Source organism: Vigna unguiculata, chromosome 11, assembly GCF_037176805.1.
Source record: "Vigna unguiculata cultivar grain cowpea cultivar isolate G323 ecotype 2 chromosome 11, ASM3717680v1, whole genome shotgun sequence".
Taxonomy (NCBI): Eukaryota; Viridiplantae; Streptophyta; class Magnoliopsida; order Fabales; family Fabaceae; genus Vigna; species Vigna unguiculata.
In genome coordinates, this window is record NC_140802.1 from 5,087,941 (window position 1) to 5,115,842 (window position 27,902).

At 31.2% G+C, this 27,902-nt stretch overlaps 1 protein-coding gene and 2 pseudogenes across 1 annotated transcript; 2 read left to right on the top strand and 1 right to left on the bottom strand.

Annotated features, from left to right (window-relative positions):
* Nucleotides 1–6,746: 6,746 nt before the first annotated feature.
* Nucleotides 6,747–10,507, bottom strand: LOC114169098 (MLP-like protein 43). The gene is made up of 2 exons (XM_028054121.2): nucleotides 10,276–10,507; nucleotides 6,747–7,176 (listed from the first exon to the last, which is right to left on the bottom strand). Exons 1-2 carry the CDS (start codon nucleotides 10,460–10,462, stop codon nucleotides 6,905–6,907), a joined length of 459 nt encoding a protein of 152 aa, XP_027909922.2. The 5' UTR covers nucleotides 10,463–10,507; the 3' UTR covers nucleotides 6,747–6,904.
* An 8,613-nt stretch (nucleotides 10,508–19,120) lies between these two features.
* Nucleotides 19,121–27,358, top strand: LOC146880908 (uncharacterized; annotated as a pseudogene).
* On the top strand, nucleotides 23,603–26,215 carry LOC146880909 (uncharacterized; annotated as a pseudogene).
* Nucleotides 27,359–27,902: the final 544 nt, after the last annotated feature.

A 27,902-nucleotide genomic window follows, 5' to 3' on the forward strand; every position in this document is an offset into this window, starting at 1 on the left:
CTTGATGCAAGAACCATTAGCGATTACTTCATTGGCTATCCTAAAAAGTCAAAAGGATATAGGTTCTATTGTCCTAACCATAGTACAAGAATAGTTGAGTCTGGTAATGCTAGGTTCATTGAGAATGGCCAATTCAGCGGGAGTGAGAAATCATGTATAATGGACATTCAAGAGACTAACAATAATGTTTCTACACATGTCTCTTCTCAAGTTGTTATCCCTCTTGTTGTATCACAGTCACACAACATACAGAGACAATAAGTTGATGTTCCAACACCACAAAATGAACATATAGATAATGAACCAAGTGACAATGTGCAAGTCACTAATGAGGAAATGGTACACAAGAAGAAATATTAAAAAGGTCTGTAAGGCAAAAGAGACCAGCTATTTCAAATGACTATGTGGTTTACTCTATTGAACATGAATGTGACTTAAGCATTGATGAAGATCCAGTCTTAGTTAAACAAGCCATGGAAAGTTATAATTCTGAAAAATGGTTCAATGCAATGAAAGAATAGTTAGAGTCAATGGATGACAATCAAGTTTGGGATCTAGTAGAATTGCCTGAAAGTTCTAAACAAGTGGGTTGTAAATGGGTCTTTATGACCAAACGTGACTCAAAAGGCAATATTGAAAGATATAAGGTCAAACTTGTTGCCAAAGGTTTTACTCAAAAGGATGGCATTGATTACAAAGAGACATTCTCTCCTGTTTCTAAAAAGGACTCTTTGAGAATTATTTTGGCTTTGGTGGCTCATTATGATTTAGAGCTTCACCAGATGGATGTAAAGACCGCCTTTCTAAATGGTGACTTAGAGGAAGAAATATATATGGATCAACCTGAAGGTTTTGTTTCCACAGGAAAGGAAAATATGGTGTGTAAATTAAAGAAGTCAATATATGGACTAAAACAAGCTTCTAGACAATGGTATATCAAGTTTAATGATACCATCACGTCATATGGTTTTGTAGAAAACACCATTGATCGGTGTATCTACATGAAGGTTAATGGGAGCATGTTTGTAATTTTAGTCCTATATGTTGATGATATTCTACTTGCTACTAATAATGTTGCCATGTTACATGATGAAAAGAAATTTCTCTCTAATAACTTTGAAATGAAAGATATGGGTGAGGCATCCTATGCGATAGGAATAGAAATATTCTGTGATAGATCACAAGGATTTTTGGGATTGTCTCAAAAATCATATATTAACAAGGTATTAGATAGATTCATAATGGATAAATGCTTTGCTGGAATAATTCCAATTCAGAAAGGGGATAAGTTTAGTCAAATGCAATATCCTAAGAATGATTTAGAATGAAAGGCCATGGAGTCAATTCGTTATGCATCAATGGTTGGGAGTTTGATATATGCTCAAACTTGTACTCGATCGGATATCATTTTTGTTGTTGGTATGTTAGGCCTATATCAAAGTAATCCTGGTATGGACCACTGGAAAGCTGCAAAGAAAGTTCTTAGGTACTTACAAGGCACCAAGAACTATATACTCTCACCTATAGGAAGTCAGATCATCTTGAAGTGATTGGTTACTCGGATCAGACTATGCAGGATGTATGGATTCAAGAAAATCCACATTTGGATATGTTTCTCTATTGGCTGGAGGAGCAATTTCTTGGAAAAGTGCAAAACAATCAGTTATTGCTACTTCCACCATGGAGGCTGAATTTGTAACATGCTTTGAGGCTACTGTTCATGCTTTGTGGTTGCGGAATTTTATCTCAAGGCTTGGTATTGTTGACAATATTGCTAGACCATTAAGGATTTATTGTGACAATTTTGCAGTTGTTTTCTTCTCTAAGAATGATAAGTACTCGAATGGTGCAAAACATATGGATTTGAAGTACTTATCGATCAAAGAAGAAGTGCAGAAACGTAGAGTGTTAATTGAGCATATTGGTACAGATTTAATGATAGCGGATCCATTAACTAAAGGCTTATCACCCAAAACATTTATTGGTCATGTTGAAAGGATGGGTGTTATGGGCAAGTCCTTTTTATGAATGTAATCTGGTATATATACATTATTTCAATAATGCTCTCTTTGTTTGACACTTGTGAATTCAATTATAGTTATGTTTTTGTTCATTTATTTGTCATTCACAATTAAAAGTATACATTATTGTTTTGTTTATGTGGAATGACAGGATGCATCTTTGAAAAGAAAATAAAGATACATATTATGGTATAATTAAAGTGAAATTGAGTTAGATGATTTGTGATACATGGAAGGAACCATGTTGTTGAATAGCTTGCAACCGCCATGATCCATCATCCAATTCAATTATTAAAGAAAGTTTACTTGATAATTTCAATGAATGGATTGCACTTAAAGTTTAATATTGGATCTTCAAGTCATCACATGTACCAAGTGGGAGAATGTTAAATTATATATTAATTTAATATTTGGTTCATGTAATTTAAAGAATAACTTTAATGTAAAGATTCTAATGTGATGATTATTAGAATATAAGTTATTAAAGTTATGGGGGATTATTTTGGACTTATTAAATTAATTTCCTCACTTCTCACTTCATAGGGGTATTATAGTATTTTATTAAAAATTTAAAATACTAGAAGAAAAGTATGACACTTGCTTTCTGAAAAGTGGTAGAGTTTTTACGTTTCAAAGAGAACGTAAAGAAAAGTGACTTTGACTGGAGAAGACTTTCTACTTGATAATTCAATATCATCAAGAAGCCATTAAAGAGAGGTAAGAGAAGGGAAAACATATTGATTAAGTGAACTTTGTAATGGATCCAGGTAAGTTCTTGAATTCATCTAATAATATAATTGTGAGAGTCATAATTCCTAAACGTTCTTCATCTATGACAGAGTAGTTCCTTAAATTGATTAGAAAATGGAAACTACATAAAAAAAATTTACATTTCAAACTTTAACAAATTCTGTTAAATTTTAATAAATGCTATTAAATATTTAAAATACTTATTTAAAATTTATTGAAATGTATATATTATAGATAGAGTTCCACTTATAAAATACTTATTTTAAAGGTCATTGTTTCGGGTGTAAGGACCAAACACCTACTAATACCACTTGAATTCTACTCTTTTCTCCTCGATACTTCCTCTCTAAGCAATCTGCTGAATCTTCCACTCCACACGATCTTCTTCTTTGTCCGATCGGTTGAACAGACGATCGGTGTACCTGTCTAAAAGGCTCTGATGCTTAAGTCAGTTTAGGGATCGATCGGTCGATAAGCGTAACTGCTGTAATAAATGCGGAATTAAGATCCTCACCAACCTACCTTTGGGCCCTATTTATAGTTTCTGGTATGGGCCTATGATTAGGGCTCCTTAATCACAGCCCAATGATCCCTTAATTGTGATTACTGACTTGTTTAATTTTAATTAATCCGGCTGACTCTTCCAGGTTTTCCGTTTGGCCGATCGACCGATGGTCGCTTGGCCAGACGGATTATCTTTTATGAGTTAGTAGCTTTAAGCAATGAAACGTATTTAATCCGTTTGACCGATCTACCGATGGTCGCTTTTATGGGCAAGTAACCTTAAACAGTGAAATGTTCATCCGTATGGCCGATCGACCAATGGTCACTTTTATGGGCAAGTCACCTTAAACAGTGAAATGTGTTTCATCCGTGTGGCCGATCGACCGATGGTCCCTTTCATGGGTAACCAACAATCAAATGTGTTTCATCCGTGTGACCGACCGACCGAGGGTCTGTTTAGTATACAAGCCCTCTCAGTCTTGTTCGATGGACTGGTGGACCACACAATGTCGATGGACCGATGGGCCATACAGTACAATTATATTTCTAAATGATTGACAATAAAAATATGCATGGACACTACATCGGACTGAAATAGAAATATTTACATTTATTTCTTAATCATATGCTATAGTCTAAATACTCAAATAAGAAAAAGAAACTGCAGAATAAATGAGTAGATTTACTGTCAAATATTTATTTTAGTTAGTAGCGAACATAAAACTAACATAACTAGTTTTATTTAGCAAAAAGGTTAAAAATAGTTAATATTCACATAAAATTAATTAAGTCAACTGCATAATATTAAACGATCTTTACTGGTGTCAAGTACATTGATGTTAATCAAGTAACATGAATATTTATTTATTAAAAAATATTAAAAATAGTTAAATCGATTTTGCCAATAACAAATCATTTAAAAATTATTTTATATTTTTTAACTTTTAAAAAAATTACTTTTTGCGTGATCCTAATAATGTAACAATTTGAAAACACTAATATTTTAAACTAATTTAAAATATATTTTGTATTGTAGTAAGTGATTGACATGGATCAGGTGCTTTATTCCACTTAACCATTATATTCTTGTTTCTATTGGAAGTGGTGCACACATTAAATTCATCACATCACCACCTCGTTAATGCGTTTGTACGTGTTGGCGAAGATTTGACAATGCAAACCTAATTATAATAACGAGACAAAGAATAAATATTTAGGTATAATTTTTTTCTAAGTTACTCATTTAATATCTACATAGAAGTTGGTATATATTTAACGAAACATAACATTCATTTATATATATATATATATATATATATATATATATATATATATATATATATGACTTAAATATATATCTTCAATTTCATTTTGTATTAAGTTTTCATTTTATCAAATTTTGTTCAATTTTATCATTTTTACTAACAGTATTTAAATAGTTAACATTTTTAAAAGTACATGTCACATGTCAGTTTCTGGTTTTTTTAATTTTTTAAAATTATTTAAACAAAAATTAATTTCAAAAGAAATTGTTCATGTATCAAGTCACAATTGTGACATGTGTCAATACTAGTGCCACATGTCATTTTGTGATTGTATTATTATTTTTGTTCAATTTAATCTCAATATTCGTTACTTTTGTTCAATTCAATCTTTATATTCGTTATTTCTTTTAATATAATCCTAAATTTTATTAAAATGGAATAATTTAATTTTTAAAATTGACATTATTATTAGTTGTTTTTGAAATTCAATTATAAATTATTATATTTAATCATAAATTGAATATAATTCTTAGATTCAATTGTTAAATAGAATATAATTACTTAAATATTATTAAAATTTTAAAAATATATATTAACATTTGTAAAATTGACATTTAAATATAAAATATTTAATATTTTTATTGCATTTTAGATAATAAAATCTAAAATATTTATTGCATTTTACAAATGTTAGTTTACTTTTCAAAAATATTTTGAATATTTAATATTTTTAAATATCAATTTCAAAATTATTTTAGAATATAAATATTAGAAAAAAACATTTAATAATTATATTCTTATAATACTATAAATAATTATATTCTATTTAGCAATTAAATATAAAAATTTTATTAAATTTATAATTAAATTTAATAATTTATAATTGAATTTAAAAAATAATAAATTCAAATGTCAATTTTAGAAAAAATATCAACATAATTTGTATAAAAGATATTAAATTTGGTGTCAATTTGAAAGGGACAAAATTGATTTATTTTAACAAAATTTGGGACTAAATTGAACAAAAATAACGAATATACGGACTAAATTGAACAAAAATAATAATATTACTACAAACTAACATGTGGCCCTAGCATTGACATGTGGCACAATTGTGACTTGACATGTGGACAATTTTTTTGAAATTAAAAATATTTAAAAAAATTATTTTTTAAAATTAAAAAAAAAAAAGATGACACGTGGCATTTACTGTTAAAAAATGTTAAATATTTAAACACCATTAGTGAAAAGAACCAAATTGACCAAAATTTGACGAATACATTTAAAATAATCTATTTAAATAGTTTTAAATGACAGTTTTACGAGATGGAGATTTTCTTCAAATCAATTGATAAAAAATAATTTATTCAAAATCAATATTTTAATATTTTAATCATGTTTTCTTAATTTAAATTGTATTATAGCATATACGGGTATTCATGAGTATGAATATTATTATACTCGTACCTGTCCCGTTAACATGCGAATGCAGGTATAAAAAATACGTGTACCTGTTATCCGTGGGTAGGGATGGCAAAAATACCCGCGTCCGTGGATATCCGCGGATAAAATCTGCGACGGATAGTTACTACCCGCAGGTATTTATTACCTGCGGGTAGCGGGTAGCGGATATTTTAATACCCGCTTATAAACGGGTCGGGTACGGGTATCATACTATTCGTACCTGCGGGTACCCGTTACCCGCAAAAAAATAAAAATAAAATTTAATTTATATTTTATTAAGTTAAATTTAATTAAAATTAAAATTAACAATATATTTTATTATATCAAATTTAATTATAATTATAATTATAATTTAATTTATATTTAATTTTTATAATTTTATATTAAAAAATTTATAAAATACATATATTTTAAAATATTTGTGGGTATCGGGTATCCACGAGTACCGGCGGGTTTTAAAAATATCCACGGGTATTTTTTAAACGGATATCCGATAGGTAAACAGGCGGTTAACGAGTGGATTTTTTTTTTTGCGGGTCGGGTTGCGGGTAGGCACTATCCGTGCCCGACCCGACCTGTTGCCATCCCTATCCGTGGGTATCCATTTATAATATTCATTTTTTATCCGTTGCAGGCTTTATCTGTTGATTGTCTAACGATACAGATTTTTTGTACATCTCGTTCCTAACAATCTAAAGATATAAGATTGATTTGATGGATTTAGAAGAAAAGATGAGAGAACAATCCACAAACACTAATTAACATGCATATCCAAATTTATTCTCTTCATACAAAAGACCTATATGATAAGAACACTTCTCCTCCAACATCATTACAACACAACCATTATTTTAAGGGCAAGTAACTCCATTATTCATTCTCTTACTTTCCTTCTTGCGGCTATGCCTTCAGAAGATGACCATCGATGTCTCTTGTAGATTTGTGCAGGTACTCGAGGTAGCCATAAGGAGGATCAACTTCTTCACCAAGCCTTTCATATTCAATGGTCCATTTTACGATAGCACCACCATTCTCCTTATCAATGGCTTCAAATATGGCCTTGAAACCCTTAAACCTGTGCTCGATGTCTTCACCGAATATCTTGTAGGTGATTGTTTTCTTCTCTTCATCAACGGATTCAATACTCTCATGACATGTTGTAACCTTACCATCTGTTCTTTCACAAACAATTAATACCAGTATAAAGAATCATTGTATAATAATCATTTATACATAACATTTTTTTCAATTATAAATATTTTAGCTTTGGTTCATGTCTTTAAAAAACTCACAATTTCACTTTATTCTTGTTACAAACATTTAATATAATTTAAAAATAAATAAATTACTAATGTTTTTAAGGACTACAAATTTTATGGATAAATAATATTTATGGATTAACAATTTTTAATCTTATTACAAATTACTCTTTTATTTTATCAGGTTTATCACAATTTAGTTCTATTTTACTTCCTTTCAACTATAAATACAATCCATTTCATGAGGCAAATACACAACAAAAACAATAGCTAATATAAAACTATTTTTAGTATTGTCTTTTAAAACATTTGTGTTTATAAGGTTCAGAGATCATTCACTACACTCGGTTGATCTGACGAGTTATTGTATTTTGACAGAGAAACGTATTTTGTCTTGTGCACTAGAAGTGTTTTCTCTATAAAGGTAGTGCTTTGCGTGTTTCAACCTAGGCTATTTCTAATTCTTTATTTATAAATTTTATCTTATATTCTTATTTTTTTTTATAAGAATTGTTTGATTTGATCAATGTCTTTTTATCCTTATTTGTGTCTTGTTTTTTTATTTTATTTTTTTTCTAACATTTTTAGAGAGAATAGTTATATTAAATTTATTTTCATTACTCCTTTTTATTGAAAAAGGTGGAGATAATAATACTATGTTTGCCATGGATATAATTAAGTCACTACCAAGTCTAAAAAAATTATGTGTAAAAACTTTCCTACCGGTAACAACAAATTAAATTGTCGGATTCTAGATTAGGTCACATAAATTCAAATTTTATTAGATAAATTATATCTCTTATTCGTATTGCTAAATCTTCTATTGATTTAAAGCATACACGTGAAATATGTGTTTAATCAAAGAAAACAATAAAGTCTTTTTCTATACACACATGAAAAACAAATATAATTTACTTGAATTGAAATGGGTAATTGAAAGAGAAAAAAAAAATTGTTTGATATGGTAAATGTTATAATATAAGTTCAGTTTTGACTAAAATTATATGAGGTAAAACTTTATATTCTAGTTGTCAAATTCTCAAAAGAATTTCCTATAAAAGTTGTCAAAAAACTCCTTATAAGTTATAGAAGAAAAAGAGAACAACATTTAAAATATTTCAAAGTGTGAGAGTCTCTTACAAAGGTTAATATACCTCTTAATAAGAAAAGAAACATTAGTGATTGAAATTTTTTACAATACTATTACGAAATCTAGAGATATATTGACTAATTGTTTCTTATACATCTAATATTGTTTTGCCTTCTAGTGATAATATTATTTGTGATTCTTCTAGTCATGAAATTGAATATGTGAAATTTGTTGAGATTATTGAAGGGTATACTAATGCAAATTGGATTTTGATTTTAGTGACACAAAAATCAACTACCGGTTATGTTTTTACTTTGGGTGGAGGTGTGAGATTATTGAAGGGTATACATAATATGAACACCGATATTGTATGTGTTGCTTATTAAAACCTAGTTAAGTTTCTGAATTTTTTGAGGTTGAAAGGTAGAAGTTTATAAGTGTAAGGATCAAACCTGAAATTAATGTTGATTATGCTGAAATACAATATTTTGTTTTAAAATATTCTATATTTTATTTTATTTAAATTATGTGAAGATTGTTAGAAACAATTAATATAATTTTAAAATAAAAAAGAAAAAATTATGCTATTGTTATTAATGTTTTTATGGACTATTTATTATATGGGTAAATGTTGTTTATGGATTGCCAATTTTTAACTTTATTACAAATTAATATTTTATTTAATCAAGTTTATTACAATTTAATCGTATTTTACTCTCTTCTATGTATAAATACTACCTATTTCTACGAGGGAAGTATACAATAGAAGCAACAACTTATTCAAAAACACTCATTTTAGTCTTTTGTTTTATATTTCTTTTAAAACATTAGTATTCATAATAAGATTTAGAGATCTTTCAATACATTCAATCAATCTCACAAGTTGTTACATTTTCGGCAATGTTGTTTTAACTTGTTAATGATCGAGTACATCTATGAAAGGAAAAATTATTTAAGAAATTAGTCTTTTAACCTTTGTTTTTTTGTGTAAATTTAATATCCTTAGTAGGTCCTCTCACGTTAGTTTCATATTAACATTAGTTATTTCTTAAATAAGCACACATGATAATTAAGGATCAAACACATACTCGATTACCTTAACTATTAACAAAGTTCACACAAAACTAACAAAATTAAATATGTTGTACTAAAATTGTTATTTTTTTCTTCTTATTATACTAAAATAATATATTAATATTTGTTGTATTTAACCAACTATTTATATCAAACAAAAAGTTGTATACATTAGTATGCAAATACAACACTCACATAAGCCAATTTGATAGAATCCAAATAAGTTTAAACTCATATTCTAAAATAATATATGATACATCATGCACAAATATTTCTTACCTTATAATGTAGGATTTAGGGTGTAAGGTTTACACGGGCAACAATTAACCTTTTAAAGCTTAAGAGATAAAGATCATTCTAGTAGAGTTAATCAAGAGTGATTCATCGAGTCTATGTTCTTGTAACTTGGTGAAGAACAATTATAGAAGAGAAAGTTGTAAGGTTTAGAGTTGTTCTTGATATTTTTTTTTCTTATTTCTTTATTTTTTGTATTTGGGTGAGACAATCCTATTGCTCCTATTAATATATTTATTTTTGTTAATAAAAAAGAAGAAGATGTTTTTGAGGATTTCCATGCTCAATTAATGATATTTTTTAAAGTATTTTTTTGTCCATTTCTAAGTTCCTTCATTGTTTGAATTTTACAAGTTTTGTGTTAATAGAATTTTTTTTATAGATTTTATATATGGATTAGAATAATCCAATTGTTTATTTATTTATATTTATTTACTGATAAAAATTATATATTTACAGATGTAAGTAAAAATCTGAGGGAATTAGATATAATATAGAAGTATATTAAAAGTGAGGGAGAGAATGATGTGTAGAGTTATTAGAAGTTTTTGTACCTATGACATAAGTCCAGTGCTTGATGGAGTCATTGTGATGCCAATCTTCACCATGGTGCAGCCTGGTTCCATGAATTGTATCAGTTAGGTTTTGAACATGATGGAGTTGCGTTGCGAAGAGGTTGAACCACTTTTCAGCAGTTGCATGAACCCCAATTTCAGTGATGATTTTGCCAAAAAGTGTCATGGTGAGATTAAGAAAGAAATGGAAAGAAGAAGATGAAAAAGATGGTGAGAATAATGCGAGACCATATTCCACTTATATAGAACTTAGTTTACCCACTCGTCAACACTAGTTAAAATGTGGGGTCTTTAATTTACCTACTCCTCAATTAAATTTGTGGGGCCCCAATATTAATCCAAGTTAATTATTAATTTTAAATGTGGGGTTACCATCCAATATATTGTCTACTCTATATTGTTCATTCTATTTCTTGATGTCGCCAGCTTTTCTATATCTCATGTTAAGTTATTTAACTTTATTACAAAGAAAACTGACTTTTCATAATGCTGAAAACGTTGTTTTCAAGATATTCTTTTCTTATCTTCAAGACAATGTTTTGCCTGTCTAGTGAAAGGTAGTATTTTGGCTAGTGATATTCTCTGAAGTAAATCTACAATAGCATGCTATCCAAATTTTACAGTGTTATTTTTGTTTTATATATATATATATATATATAAAGTTAGGATGGACAAAAGATTAGATTTATAAATTCAAATCATATTATTTTATGTCCATTTAAATATATTTTTCTAAATCTAAATTCATATTTTCGGATTTTAACTTCAATTCACTTAAATTGGATATTTTTTTTAATTTAAAAATCTAAAATCAAGATGTATCACTGGTGAAAAAAAATATTTAATTGTCTAATATGATTTTAAGAGAAACAGAACCTTTCAAAAAACGGTGACATTTTTTGAAATTATTGACAACGTATAAACATTGGCGTTGAATAATCAAAGTCTATATTCTAATTGTGCTTTCTGGATTGGCCAATCCAATATGTAATACCAGACATGGAAATTATTTGATCAATCTTGAAATTATCTTGAATTGATCAATCTGGTATGCACTTGTGATTTCAGATTAGCTAATCAGGTAATCAAAAATTGAGTACCGGAGTGGACAATCCGAAATGCAGTATCAAATTTGAGAATATATTCTCGAATAGCCAATTAGGGGTGGACATGGATTGGATTTTTAATGATCCAATCCACATCCATTTTATATCCAAATAATTAGATTAGATTTTTGATCCAAATCCATTTCTTTAGCAAAAGTAGTTTGGATCTTTTTAAAATCCAAATCCAAATATTTGGATAAAGATTTAAATCCAATCCAAATATTTAGATCAAGTTCAAAATCCAGAATCCATTTTTTATAAAATAAATTTAAATTGATTTTTTTAAAACTTGTGTCATTAAGGCCCGGATGACCCGGATGAGACCGACGACCCGGACGAGCCTAACAACCCAGAGGGGTCCGACGACCCGAACGGGCTCGACGACCCGGACGGGCCGAACAACCCGGACGAGCCCGACAACACGAACAAGCTCGACAACGTGAACAGGCCGGACGACCCGAATGGGCCCGACGACCCAGACGGACCCGTCCAAACAGTCGAGCCTAATCGGGTAGTCAGACACGTTTGAGTCGTGGGGCTCGTCTGGGTTGTCGGGTACGTCAACGTCGTCAGGCTCGTCTGAGTTGTCGGGCCCATCCAGGTCGTCGATCATATCCGGGTCGTCAAGCCCGTTTGGGTTGTCGGGCCCGTCTAGGTCGTAGGGCCCGTCCAAGACGTCGAGCGGATCTGAGTCGTAGGGCACGTTCGGGTAGACGAGCATGTTCGTGTCGTCGTGCCATCTGGGTCGTAAGGCCCGTGTAGGTCGTCAGGCCCGTCTGGGTCGTCAGGTCCGTTCGGATCGTCCGACCCATGGGTCGTTCGGCCCGTTCATGTCGTCGTGCCCATCTGGGTCGTAAGGCCCGTGTAGGTCGTTAGACTCGTCCGGCCCGTTCGGGTCGTCATGCCCGTCCGGGTCGCCGGGCTCGTCCAGGTCGTCCACCCCATCCGGGTCTTCGGGCCCGTTTGGGTCGCCGGGCCCGTCCGGGTCGTCGGGCCCGTCCGGGTCATCAGGCCCGTTTGGGTCGTTCGGGTCTTCGGGCCTACCTGACCCGTTCGGTTCTACGAGCTCGCTTGAGTCATTTGGGTCTTCGAGCCCGCTTGGCCCGTTCGGATCTTCGGACCCACCTGCCCCGTTCGGTTCATCGGGCTCACTCATTTCGGATCGTTGGTCCCGATCAACTCGTTCGGTTTGTCGGGCTCGCCTAGCCCGTTCATATCTTTAGGCCCGCCCAACATTTTATGGTCGTCGGGCCTGCCCGATCTGTATATGTCGTCGAGCAAGGCCCGTCCTAGTTTGAATTTAGCATAGTCCATCTCAACCTTTAGACCCAACTAAAAATTTAAATTGAAAATTTGGATTGGATTTTTTGGATTATCCATATTTAAAAATCTTGATTTATAAAATGGATATCCAATCCATAAAATATATAAAATGTAGATTAGATTGAAATCCAGATCCATTAAATGGATTTTAAATGGATTGGATTGGAGCAAAAATAGATTGAATCAAGAAAATTAGATATTTTGTCCACCCCTATAGCCAATCCAGAATTTGCATATGCATACAATATTGATCAATCCGATACCACATTCTAAATTGGAACATTCTAGAATTTTTCAACTTAAAACTTTCGGATTTATCGACCTGGTATACAATCTAGCAGTGCATTTCAGATTACCAAATCCGGAATTGAATTAAAATCCCAAATACGAAGCACCCACCCCTACCAGGGGACTACAAAAGCCATAAAGGAAAGTCATAACTCCTCTCAAGTTGAACAAAGGCTTAGATCTTGGATCTTGGTTTATGGGTTTCTTCTACACGCTAGAAAGAATGAAGAGGAAAAACTAGAGGTGAAGAAAAAGATGAAGTGCAGTGAAAAATGAGGGAAGAAGGCAGTGTGGGAGGAAGGATAAGAATATATTTTAATTCTTCTTTATGTAACATTTTATATTGGCAAAAACATAATTTTAAAAGTTAGGGGTGCAGGAAGAAAAAATGGGAGTGTGGGAAGAAATAGCCTAGACTTTGCATTACATGTTTTTTTTTTGGGTTAAATATATTTTTAGTCACTTAATTTTTTATGAAAATTGAAATTAATAACTCCTCAAAATTTTGGTCCAATTTAGTTTCTCAACTTAAGGAATGTATGAATTTAGTTCTTTTAATCAAATTTTGTTAAACTTATTTGACGTTTCAAACACGTTTCTCAATTAACATTGGAGCGGAAACATGTCAAACAACGTAAATAACTCAAATGTTATCATAAAACACATTTAAAATGTCAAATAAACTTAACAAAATTTGGATAAAAGAACTAAATTCACACACTAGCTAAAGGACTAAATCGGATCAAAGTTTCAAAAGAGAGACTAATTTTGATTTTTATTGAAAGTTTAGGACCCAAAAACATTATTTAATCTTGTTTTATTATTGATTTGTTTAGGGTGTTTATTTATTTGTTTTGCACTCCGATATATAATAACCTATGATGCACCGATACTTCAACTTGGGTCACGTGTCCGTGTCCAGCACGTGTCCGTGTCCGATACTTTAGGATACTTCATCGATACTTAGTGAAGTAATGAAATATCTAATTTATAAAGCCATAGTACAATAAAATAAAATCTTTGAATAATGGCAAATTTTAGTGACCAAAAATAATTAATCATTATATGGTGAGCAATTTAAGTACCAATTTTAAAACTAAAAATTATTTACAACTAAAATAGTTCAAAAAAAATATAATTGGTGTCTAAATTGATAATTAAAATAGCTTTTATTATGAATTGGTTTCTAAGTTGGTCCCTAACATTAGCTATCAAGATTTTGACTATTAAAATAATTGGTCTCTAATTAGAAAATTGGTCTCTAACATATTTTTTGTTACTAAAATTGGTCATTATTTGAAAGTTTTCTTATAGTAGTATCATTACAATGACAATAATTTTTATTTTTTTATGTTGACAAATTTAGTACATATAGTTTTAATTTGGATTCACACAATAACAATCATATATTTATGGTGCTTTTAAGAATTATTGTACATTTTTCAATATTCATATATCGCGTATTTATCACGTATCATATCCTATTATTTTCAAAATAAACGTATCGACGTATCCGATACACGTATCGTATTCGTGCATTATAGGTGTTATGCGAGAATACTTCATTTAAGTTTTTCCTTGCTGATTGAATTTGTTCATCTTCTTTTCGTAGCATCACCTTCGTATACTGATCTGGTGAAGAAAATGTAGAATTTGCTTTCGTTTATCTGCATCTCATTATTGTTCACTGTGGGTTCTATCTTTCACCATCGTTCGATCATCTCCCTCTCACTGTTGTTCGTTGTGGTTCTTCCTCTCACCATCGTTCGAGTAGTTACATCTATTGCTTGCTCCTAATCGGTAATTTACTCTTCTCTTTGCTTTTCCATCTTTAATATTCCACTCACTCATGTCAATAATTTTCGTTTAAGAGCTCATGGCGTCGTTCAATCTATGCACGGTGTTGGCTGATGTCCAAGGTTTCAATCTTCCACTCCAAATCTGAAATTTGTTCGAGCCTTTGATTCGATTAATCAAAACAAGTATTTCGTTAGATTTTTAGGGTTTGAAAATTCGTTGAATTAATCTTCCACTTCAAATCTGAAATTTCGTTGAGGCTTGTATGATTTGTTTTTCTCCCATGATTCCTCTTTGTGAAATAGAGAAATAAGAACACTGCATGCTTAGAAATAGGTCATTTGGGTGATTGGAGTTAAGAAGGTGTGAATTCATGGTTTGTTTCTTGTCTGGAGTGTCAGCGTTGAGTTTTAAATGATGTAAATAAATTTAGTGGCATTAAATTAGGATTTTTTTTCCAAATGATTAGTGAGTAAACTATGAATGGAGGTAAAACATAAGCAGATTTGAGAAGCTCAACTAGGTTTGTGCCTTTAGATTTGTTAACTGCTAGATTTTTGTATCAATATTGTGGGAAAACATAAAGTAAACAACATAGTGATAGAGAAAACAAATGTAATGATATACTAGAACAAACAAGAAAACAAATACACATACCTCAATTTCATTCATCAGCTTCATAGCCTCAATAATGCAAACTAATACTTCTCTTTCCTTTTTATATAATCAACCGCTGAAACTTGAAAGCTTAGATCTACAGATGCTTGTAAAAAACTTCACCATGATTAGACAATGCTATATGTATGGGGTGAGTGTGTCAGCCGAGGGAAAAGAACAGAGCAATGCTAGGAATATGTATAGGAACCTCACACAATTATTTCACAAGTTTAATCACTTATGTTCACTTGGAAGGTCTAAGAATGCCGATCCAAATTGATTTTTAGGACAACTTGATGGAAACATTCCTTCTTCTATTTTTGCACTTCCATTGATACAAAGTATTTATCTCTCTAACAACCATTTTCGTGGGCAGCTTGATGACTTTTCAAATATCTTCTCTTCCATGCTAGAGACTCTTGATTTAAGAAGTAATATATAATTTAGAAGGCCCCATTCCTCCATCTTTTTTTAATCTCATGTCTCTTAAAGTCCTTCAACTGTCATTCAACAAGTTAAATGGCATAATAAAGTTAGATTTGATTAAGAGACTTTCAAATCCAACTACACTTGCTTTTCACACAACAACTTGTCCGTAGAGACAAATCTTATAAATGTCGATCTTTTATCTTCCTTCCACGATAGTTTAGAGTTAGATTCCTATTACCTGACAAAGTTCCCTGGTTTCTTGAGAAACCATTCTAGAAATATTGACCTCTTATTAAATATGAAATTTGGAACTTAAGGAAGTACCTGCTTTAGTAAGCTATTATTTTTATTATTTGCTTCAGCCACAGGCGTCAAACCATGCTGAGGTGAATTAAATCTAGGATCATGATCTCCTTCCAATAGATGCCTATCGCAAATACAGGATTCTAAAATTACACAACCCTTCTTCAACACTACTTATGAATAGAATAAATAAGACATCACATTGTTTATATCACATACCTGCTTGGAGAGACTGACCTTGTAGATGGTGAAGACAACTAATATACGTTCATCTAATATACTCAAATACCTATAGAAGGACCTGATTGATGAGCTTCATAAGATATGTGATCCCGTTCCTTCCATGGAGCAACCAAATCTGATTTTTGCTCCACTGATTCTTTTTTCCTCTACCCAAATAGAAAAATGTGCATAAACATATTTTAGCAGCTTTTTTCTAAGTTATTGCTTTTAAGAATCTATTTACTCTCAAATAATATTTCATATTTTATTAAAAATAATGTTACATTTTCAAGAGTCGTAGATCACAAAAAGAGAATAAAACACTTATGAAACTGAATGGAGGATAAACTTTTAAAATCTAATTTCATGGAAAAACATTGCTTTATGAAGTACACATCTTGATTTTGCAGATGAAGCACATAATTCAATTCTTAAATCTGCTTCATCACATTACATTATGTGCATGGACTATAGCACTTCTTCAAGTGCAAGAACTATTCCCACGTGGTATCAGTTTCTACCCTTTGTTCATTGTTGCATTCTAGGTGTACAACAGTAATCATCTGAAAATCATCACTACCCTTCTTGAGTCCAACTTAGGAGTGATAAGGATTTTTACAGGACTTTATGCTCTCAACTTGTCACATAATAGTTTAGCAGGTCAAATCCCTTCATCTATAAGGAATTTAAAAGATACCTAAATATCTAGAATTACTCATCACGTATAATATAATAATAATAATAATAATACGACTCCAACTAGATAATAATTAATATTATTTTGTTATATATTTTGTTAGTCAAAACATTATAACAAAAATGTTAGTCACATTTCTACGTAGAAAAATTGCAAATAGAAAATAGAAGAGTTAGATTTAAAAGAAACTTGAGTCTTTTTGCTTTGGCTTTAGTTTTTCGATTGAAAATATGTCACCATAGGCTGGTGGAAAGAAAAATTTATTTTCATTAAATTAATAGGGTGATGTTACAGTTTTTCTTAGTTTAGAAGGTACACTAAACCTTGACTTGCAATTTATGGTATAAAAGCATTTTAAAGAAAAATTACAAATGCGTGAGATAAACAATATTGATGTGACTTTATGTTAAGTAATAATAAAAAAGAAAAAAAAACTCCAACTGAAAAACACAATTGATTAAAAAGTTTAATTCATCTTTTTGTTTATTAAAGGTACAATTTTTGTGAAACTTAATGTTTTAGTTAAGATAGGATAATATATATTGAAGAAAAGTGAAGTGCAAGGTATCAATTCGAATATATCTAATTTGAAACTTAATGTTTTATATCATCTATGTTTAGAAGTAAATTCTCAACAAACAATAAATTTCATTAAAATATTAATAATTTAAAAAAATGATTTTTAAGTATATTGAATTGATATTTATATTTATTTATATATTGTAAATTAGTTTTATTTAAGAATCACAAGAGTGTCACCCTCTTCAACGTTAATTGTTGGCTAAGGAAGGCTTCCATTAACTATTGTAATCACATGGCAGATATAATATCTTGCTTCAATTAATATTTACTCATATTTACTTTATTTTAACTAATTTTTGTTCTTAATTTTAATTATGTCTTCAATTAGTGTCAATCCATTCTTTTCAAAATGTTGACCAATGTTTAAACAATCTACAAGGACAATGAGACCTGACAAAGGATGGATGTTGCGAAGAAAAGATCAATTTGGTAGTATAATTGAGGAATTTAGAAATGGCATTGATGGCTTCATTCAAGTAGCTAAAAGAGATCCAAAATTTGTTGATGTAACAAAGCACATTCCTTGCTCATGTGGAAAATGTAGGAATCGTTATTGGGATATATCATTTAATGTGGAAAAGCACTTGTATCTGCATGGATTTATGGATGGGTACACAAATTGGACCCTTCATGGTGAAGAAAGGTGGATAGATGGTGCGTCTGTTGTCCAAGACCGTGTTGAAGGAAGTACAAATCCATATCATAATATGGTTATGAATGCTTTTCATGCTAGATCAAATCTAGAAGTACAAGAGGTGGAAGAGGATCCAAATCCATCAGCTAAGAAGTTTTTTAACTTATTAAAGAATGTTGATGAACCTTTATGGGATGGTTGTAAGAAGCATACAAGATTGTCAGCAGTAACACAACTCCTAAACTTGAAGTCAGAGTTTAACATGAGTGTTAGTTGTTATGATCGAATGATTGCTATAATCAAAAGCATGCTTCTAGAGTCAGAAAGGTTGCCTGAAAATTTGTACAAATCGAAGAGAATGGTAAGTGAATTGGGATTAGGATATGAAAAGATAGATGCATGTCCTAATCATTGTATGCTATATTACAAAGAAAACAGTGACAAAAATGTTTGTTTGGCGTGTAAAGAATTGTAATTTAAACCCAAGACTACAACAAAAAATAAGGATGTGCCTTACTCAGTGTTAAGATATTTCCCCATTATTCCAAGACTTCAACGCCTCTTTATGTTTGTTAATACTTCAAAATATATGCGATGGCATGCAGATGGAGTATGCCAACATGAATCAGTGATGACACATCCAGTTGATGCAGAGGCTTGGAAAAAAATTAATGCAATTCATCCTAAGTTTGCTTTGGATCCACGAAATGTCAGGCTTGGACTATGTCTTGAATTCTGACCAGAGAAAGATGGTGTGTGAATGGATAAAACAACTAAAGTTTCTAGATGGCTATGCGCCTAACATTTCACGTTGCATTAATGTAGATAAGGGGAAAATATATGGGATGAAAAGTCATGATTGTCATGTTTTTATGCAAAGACTTATTCCTTTAGCATTTCATGATATGTTGCTAAAGCCTATACGAGATGTTTTAATAGAGGTCAGCTTGTTTTTTAAAGAGATTTGTGCAAATGCAGTGCATGATTCTATCATGGAGCACACTAAGATTTCTATCATCAAAACAATTTGTAAGCTTGAAAAGATTTTTCCACCAACATTCTTTGATTCAATGGAACATTTGGTTATACATCTCCCACATGAAGTTAAGGTCGGAGGACCTGTGCAATATAGATGGATGTATCCATTTGAGAGATGCATGTTATATTTGAAAAGAAAGGTTTGAAATAAAGCAAAGGTTGAAGGGTCCATTTGTGAAGCATATGTTTTAGAAGAAATTTCTAATTTTGCTTCTATGTATTTTAATCCCTGCATTCGTAACGATGATGGTGGTGAAGATAAAAATACAGAGAAGCTATCTACTTTTAGACACCCATGTCATCCTATTGGTAAAGGCTATAATAGATTATTAACAGAGGAGGAACTTCATATTGCTGAGACATATGTCATTGTAAATTGCAAAGAAGTAGGACCATATCTGCAGTAACTTTTTCTTTTTGTAATTTATCTATTCATAATTAACTTAGTTATAATATTAATTGTTGTTTGCATTAGGAAATTTGAGGATTCATTAAAGGAAACAAATCCTAATATCTCTGAGGATGAAATATTGATGTATCGAGATAAAGATTTCAATAGGTGGTTGAAGCACCAAGTGAGTTGTTTCCCATTACAATTTAAATGTTACTTTGATATTCGTTTTATTAAGTGATATAATTATATATTTTCTTTATGTAATCCTCTATAGGTGCTTACTGGTCAAGTCGAGGATGATTGATTCGAGAGATAAGTTACGGCCCGATTAAGATTGTAACTTCCTATAATGGTCAAATAGTAAATGGATATAGATTTCATACTAAGAACTACAGAGCTAATAAATCTACCATGAACTATGGGATATGTGTTAGAGGAAATATATACGGTGAAAATGATTTGGACTATTATGAAATTGTTGAAGAAATATTAGAATTGTCATATCCTGGATATCAAAACAAAATAATTATCCTACACTACAAAAAATCGCGTATATAACGGCGTTTTTAATATGGCGGTTCTTTGAAAATGTCACTTTTAACAGTATAATACGGCATTTTTAGAGCTGTCATATTTTACATGCAAAATATGGCGTTTTTAACTATCATATTATTAAATGTCGTACTATTATTGAAAAATATGTCATTTAAAATCGTCACTTTTCAATAATTTTTTTTTATACTTTGAAATCCTTTCTCGATTTTTAATATGTGAGTCCCTCTCTTTTGCTTCTTTGTTTTTTTTGTTAAAAATGGATTCCCTCCCTTTTCCAAAATCAATATTTTCATTTCTAATTTTCTGATTTCACTTTCCAAAATCACTATTCACATTCATCTCCCTTCAATGTGTCTACTTTCAAGGCATTGGAAACAAGATCTCTGATTACCATTCTCGAAACATATTCGTGTTCGCATTTGCTGCTCTAACTTCGTGTTCGCCGTTTGCATTTGCCATCACCGTTCGCAGTCATTCGCATTCGCCATCACCATTCACAGTCATTCGCATTCGCACCCTACCTCTCCTAACTGTTCGATGACACTCCTAGCTGCTCCCAACCGTTCGAAGCCATTCACAGCCTCTTCTCTTTTCTTCGTTTGTTCATTCAACGTAATGTTCTATGTTAGGGTTTTAGGGTTTTGAAGTTCAGAACCTATTTTGCTCTGTTTTCTAGTTTTTCACTATGGATGTGATTTAGGGTTTTAGAGTTTTTAGTTCAAATGAATCATTCTTTGTTTTTTAACTCACGTATGACATTGTATTAGAGTTTTTAGTTCAAATGAATCATTCTCTGTTCAAATGAATCAAGCTACTGTGGAACTTTTCATTGCCATAGCACTTTCTTTTTAAAATGTTTCGAATTATATATAAATGCATTTGAAATTTTAATGGAAAAAAATCATTAACACTAGTCTTTTTGACAACCCATAGGAGAGGTAAAATGTTGGTAATTACAGATAATGTTAAAGGGTTCCTTATATAACAATAAATTCTCTTTTTGATGCAGGAAATACAAGACATAGTTAAGGGTTGTGACACATTCAAGAAGCAATAGGTGCTGTCAAATCTACATTTTCTACAATTGGAGGTAATTCTCTGAACACTGTAATTTCATATTGATTTTTGTATCTTGAATGCTTTGAAAAGTTATACAAAATTAATATCGAGAAAATATGGGCATATTTTGTTTCCGAGAGAGAATTAAACATAAATCAAAACTTTGCGAAGCCACTCCATAAGTGAAGAAAAAATTGACCATTCAAATATAAACATGGTAATAAGCTTGAACTGCAGTATGTTGTTTTTACAGTTACATCTATATAAAAAACACAATATAATGACTGAACTAACAAACTTTGAATAGATTATCTACAATGATGATAACATATACTTTGATGGTTGTTGGAGAAGTTAAATGAAATGGATTGCATTGTCTTTTCTATAATCATTGCTGGTATGTGCCAAGAAAATGAAAACAATTACTCCCCAAAATTAAGTATGGGAATTCAGTGCTTTTTATTTGCAAAACTATTGTATTCAATAGGAGAAATGGGTTCCTAACCCGTATACACAAAATATTTACATACAGATAACATTCTTTTATATTTAAAGTCTCCCATTTATCTATGCTAACAAATTTTTTCATACGTTGTTATCTATTACACTAATATAAATTTTCTCATACATTGTTATCTATTTCATATTGATTTTTTATCTTGAATGCTTTGAAAAGTTATACAAAATTAATATCAAGAAAATATGGGCATATTTGTTTTGGGGATGGGTCTTGTGGATGTGAATTAATATCAATGCCACTCAATATTAAGGGTGGGCATGGATCGGATATTTAATGATCCAATGCACATCCATTTTAGATCCAAATAATTGGATTAGATTTTTGACCCAAATCCATTTTTTTAGCAAAAGTAGTTTGAATTTTTTTAAAATCCAGATCCAAATATTTGGATCAAGATTTAAATCCAATCCAAATATTTAGATCAAGTTTAAAATCCAGAATCCATTTTTAATAAAGAAATTTAAATTGAATTTCTTAAAACTTGTGTCATTAGGGCCCGAATGACTCGGATGGGATCGACGACCCGGACGGACCCGACGACCCGGAGGACCCAGACGGGCCCGACTACCCGAACGACCCAGACGGGCCCGATGACCCGAATGGGCTCGACAACCCGAACGGGCCGGACAACCCGAACGGGCCCAAAAACACAAACAGGCTCGACGACGCGAACGGACCGGACAACCCGAATGGGCCCAACGACCCGGACGAGCCAGACAACCCGGACGGACCGGTCCAAATAGTCGGGCCCAATCGGGTAGTCGGGCACGTTCGAATCGTGGGGCCCGTTTGGGTTGTCAGGTACGTCAAGGTCATCAGGCCCGTTTGAGTCGTCGGGCACATCCAGGTCGTAGGGCTCGTTCGGGACGTCGAGCACGTCTGGGTCGTAGGGCCCGTCTGGGTCGTAGGGCTCGTTCGTGTCATTGTGCCATCTGGATCGTAAGGCCCGTGTAGGTCGTCAGACCCGTTTGGGTTGTCGAGCCCGTCCGGGTCGTTAGGCCCGTTCGGGTCTTCGGGCCCGTTTAGCCCGTTTGGGTCTTCAGACCCACCTGGCTCATCAGGTCATTGGGCCTGATCGACTCGTTCGGTTTGTCGGGCCCGCCTATCTCGTTCATATCTTTAGGCCCGCCCAACCTCTTATGGTTGTCGGGCCTGTTTGATCCGTATGGGTCGTCGAGCAAGACCCATCCAAGTCTGAATTTAGCATAGTTCATCTCAACCTTTAGTTTAACCCAACTAAAAATTTAAATTGAAAATTTGGATTGGATTTTTTGGATTATCCATATTTAAAAATCTTGATTTATAAAATGGATATCCAATCCATAAGATATATAAAATGTAAATTAGATTGGAATCCATATCCATTAAATGGATTTTAAATGGATTAGAATTTTAATAAAATGGATTATAAATGGAGTGGATTGGAGCAAAAGTGGATTGGATTAAGAAAATTAAATTTTTTGCCCACTCCTGCTCAATATCATTAAAGTTTGAATGTCTATTGAGTTACAAAATTCAATAATCTTGAATTCGTAACTGATAAGAAAACTTTAAGTGATTTATGTAATTGTTTTTAATATATATTATTATATATGCATATGTTGTTTTTAAACTTATCTCAAACAGTGTTCTCAATCTCATCATTTGTTGACTATTGAGGCATGCTAATGTTGGAGAATAAAGGGGTTAACATGAATGAAGGATGAAGATATTCATGCCTGGTGTAGATTATTTCTTTAAGAAATGCTCTAGTCGTGTTGAGTTTTCTGAATCATTTGCAGTACTTAAAGTGGAAACAAGATTGGATGAAGAGTTAAAAATTAGAGTTGGATTGAGAATTCATGTTACTGATTGTGTGTTGATGATTAATGTGTTTTATTTGGAACAAGAGATTACAGAGCTTCTTAAGGCTATTTATTTATAATCACTTTCTTTAGTTTGCATTGGAATGTGATTGTTGATTGAGTGCACTACTTTGTTGGGATTGAGTTTTGATTGACCATATTTATATAGAAATTCTTTGAAAATTTTATTTCTACTTTGGAGAAGGATAGCATGTTGGTATGGGTATCCAATATTCATTTGAAATTCATGCATGGCTCGTATGTGATTTTCTCAAGGTAATTTCATAGTCTTTTGAATAAAAAAATTGGTAAAGGTATGAGACAAAAAAGGGGTATGATTGTCAATACTTGATTTGAAGTGGACAGGGTATTTGGTCCAAAACTATTTGAAAGCAAAGGAATAATTGGTCTGTATTCATGCATACATGCCTGGGTCTAGACATGAGTTTTTTTATGTGAAATATATTATGGCTATAGCTACCATTGCATGGTATAATTAATAAATCTAATAAATCTAATTAGATTTAAACATGGTGTCGTAGATTTAAACTTGGCATACGTGGATAATGTGAGGTCATATGTACGTAAAAGAGGTATTTTTATTCCAACTGCATGTGTGCTTCCTATTTCATTTTAAGCCATTGAATAATCATTACTTTACTGCAAAAGTGAATTACGTTTTTAATGGACTTTTATATTTTTTTTTTATGGTTTTATGTTACTTTTTATAGTTTTACCTGTTTTTACTATTTGGCATCCACATCTTACTACATACACCAATTCACTTTTTTTCAAGATCACTTAATTATCATGTTAAATTGATAGAGTTCTAACTTTGGGCTAAATAATTTTTATTTATTCATATTATTTATTGAATATTTGTATTATTTATAGTTTATTGTATTATTTTTAGCTTAGGTTAGTTGGGCTGTAATTATATCATTTACATCCCATTTGAATGAGGACGATACTGAGAGATGCTACAAAATGAGATGTGAGAAAGAAGTAGTTAAATAATTTTTTTATTCTTGATTTGATAATTTCTTTGAATCGATATTAACCATTTTTTTAGTTAATATGGTTCATTTAGTGTTTTTGATAGTAGTAGGCCTTTACACGTGTTTGTATAACCCCTTTCCTAATCATGATTTTTTCTTTGATGTTTGTTTTGTAGTCATGTCAATAGATAAATCGTGAATTTCTAAACCACGAAACACCATTGAATATTCCAATGAGTTAAACATCTTCTTAGATTTTGCATTTGAACATTCTAATGGTCGCGTTATTACGTGTCCTTCTATATATATATATATATATATATATATATATATATATATATATATATATATATATATATATATTTTAACTTTGATGGTTCACCCAACTGTTCTAAAGGAATTATGGCAAAAAATTCTCAATGCTCACATCAAGTTTAGTGGCAATTTATGATGCAATCAATGTTCACTGTTTTAGTTTATACTTGCATCGAGTATTGTATATGAATGTGTTTTAACATGTGTGCATATAATGATGATGATGCAATCTGGGACTTCCACGAACGTGGACTTAGGTGTTATATTACATGTTACTTTATATTAGAAATACTTTATATAATAATTATTTTTAGAAACTTATCTTTTTGGATGGTTTATAAATCCTGTTGGTATTTATATATATATATATATATATATATATATATATATATATATATATATATATATATATTTAGATTCAGGTTTTAGGTTTTATTTAAGTTATATAGTTAGAGACATTACAATAGTTTTCCATGAAGCACTAGAAAATTTTTCTTCTTTCTCATTTGGTTCATTGGTTACGTATGTATCTCTAACAGTTCACAAGTTCTTGGATTGCTAACTTCATACCACACTTGAATTTGGTATTAATTAGGAGATGATGATGATGTTTCACGTTTTTATGCAGGAAAAAATTGATGATTTGATGTTGAAAAATCCAGAAACTGCATCAGATATATCTCCAAATGATCTAGTTGGTGTGATATTTGGAAAAGAATATCCAGGACGAGTTAGAGGACTTTCATTTGGAGCTTGTCCTACACTTGCTTTCCAGTAATGTCCGACTGCAAAATTAAGTGGAATCAACTTTGCTTCATCTAGTGGAACTTCATCAAATACGGAGGACAAGTTTGTAAAGATGGAAAGTGAGCTTGCAACTGTCAAGAACCAAATGAACCAAATGCAAATAGTGCTTGCCTATATTGCTTCTAGAGAAGATATTCCTGAACCTCTTGCTGCAATGGTTGCTGCTTTTGTACATCCGTCATCTAATGAGGTATAATTTAATTTAGAAAATTTCTTAAACTTATTCTATTACTATTTTAAAATTATTCAAATACTTATATTCTTTTTTCATTGCATACACAGGATCTTCAAAGTGGTGCACCGTCTCCAAATGGTGTAGCAGGATCAAGTGGTGGAAGCAAAACCGATTAGGATTATATTTAAATGTAGATTTGTATTATGATTTGACAATGAATTTTAATATTGTCTATTTTATGCTTAGATATTTAAACTCCTATGCACTTTGAAATTGTTGAACAATCAAAGAAATTTCTTCTTTTGTTCATTTTTATCTATATATTGATATATTTTGTTTAGAGTTTTATCATTTTTTTATATAATAAAATATTTAATTATGAACTTATAAATATAGGTAGATGATAATAAATAGTAAAATATATTGAATTATAAAATATTCGTGAATAATTAAATATAATAAAACATTTTATTACATGATAATTTAAAATAATAAATTATAAATATTGTAATATGAATTACGACGTTTTTAAGTGTCACTATTTTCATTAGATTTGTTTTGCAGTACGTAAATAATGTTATTTTTAATTGTCATTAATTACCTCTTTAAAACGCCACTTTATACAATGTATAAAATGGCGTTTGTTGTGGCATTTCACTTCAAAACGCCATATTATTCTTTTTGGCGGTAGGAATTATGACATTTTCGGAAAACGTCAGGGACGTAAAAAACGACATTTAAAAACGCCGCAATATACAAAATTAAACGTCACAACTTACACAATTTTTTGTAGTGCTACGATATCATTAGTTTGATCCTTTTCATGGTGTTAAAGTTGATAAATATGGGTTGGTTGATATCAACCATAAGTCAAAGCTTCAGTCAAATGAGCCATTTGTATTAGTTGGACAAGCTCAACAAGTGTACTATACAAGATATCCACATAATAAGGGTAAAAATAGTGCTGATTGGTGGACAACTTGCAAGGTTATACCAAAGTTATTTATGGTCGAGACATTAAAAATGATGAGGATTTTTCAAATGAGAAAGTTGTTAATGATTATTTTCAAGATGATGGATCAATGGGAATGACAAATATTGTTCTTGATGATGAGGAAATACAATTGTTTGATGACAATGCCCCAATGGAAGAGGTAAACATGGATGATGTTCATTATCCGATACACAATGTGCATAATGATCAATTTTTCAATGACAATGATAAGCTTCTGGATGAAGACATAGAGTTAAATGATTTAGATGAGAAGTTGGATGATTCAAATAATGATTTAGATAACTCAGATGATGAGTGGTTGTGAATGAATCTTTGTAAGTTTATTTAACAGTAGTGAAATTGTGTTTTCTTTTGTGATTGCTTATGAAAGTATCTTTTACATTTTGTAAGGTAAGTAGATGTGCATCAATCACTTACTACATGATTAAATTTAACAGATCATGAAATCTAACCAATTTATATATAATAATACATGTAACAATGAATAATAATACATCTAACAACTAAATAAATGATATTAATATAAAAAATTATTAAATTGATTAAAATGGTTTTCAAATCTAACAAATGTAATGTATGTAGCCGGAAAGATAAGTTGCAAGAACAATAAAACATAAAATAAGAACATATTACACTCTCAAATTAATTGAGACATGCATGAAACTCAATGTACTAACTACACAAAATAACCTTAATCAATTCACAGTACTAACAAAATGAGTTTCCCATATAAGAACCAATGTTAGAAAAATATATTTGGTGAATAATATTTCTGTATACCATGACATAAATATTTCTGTATATATGAATATAAAATAAATAAGAAACAACAGTGGTTTATTAGAAAA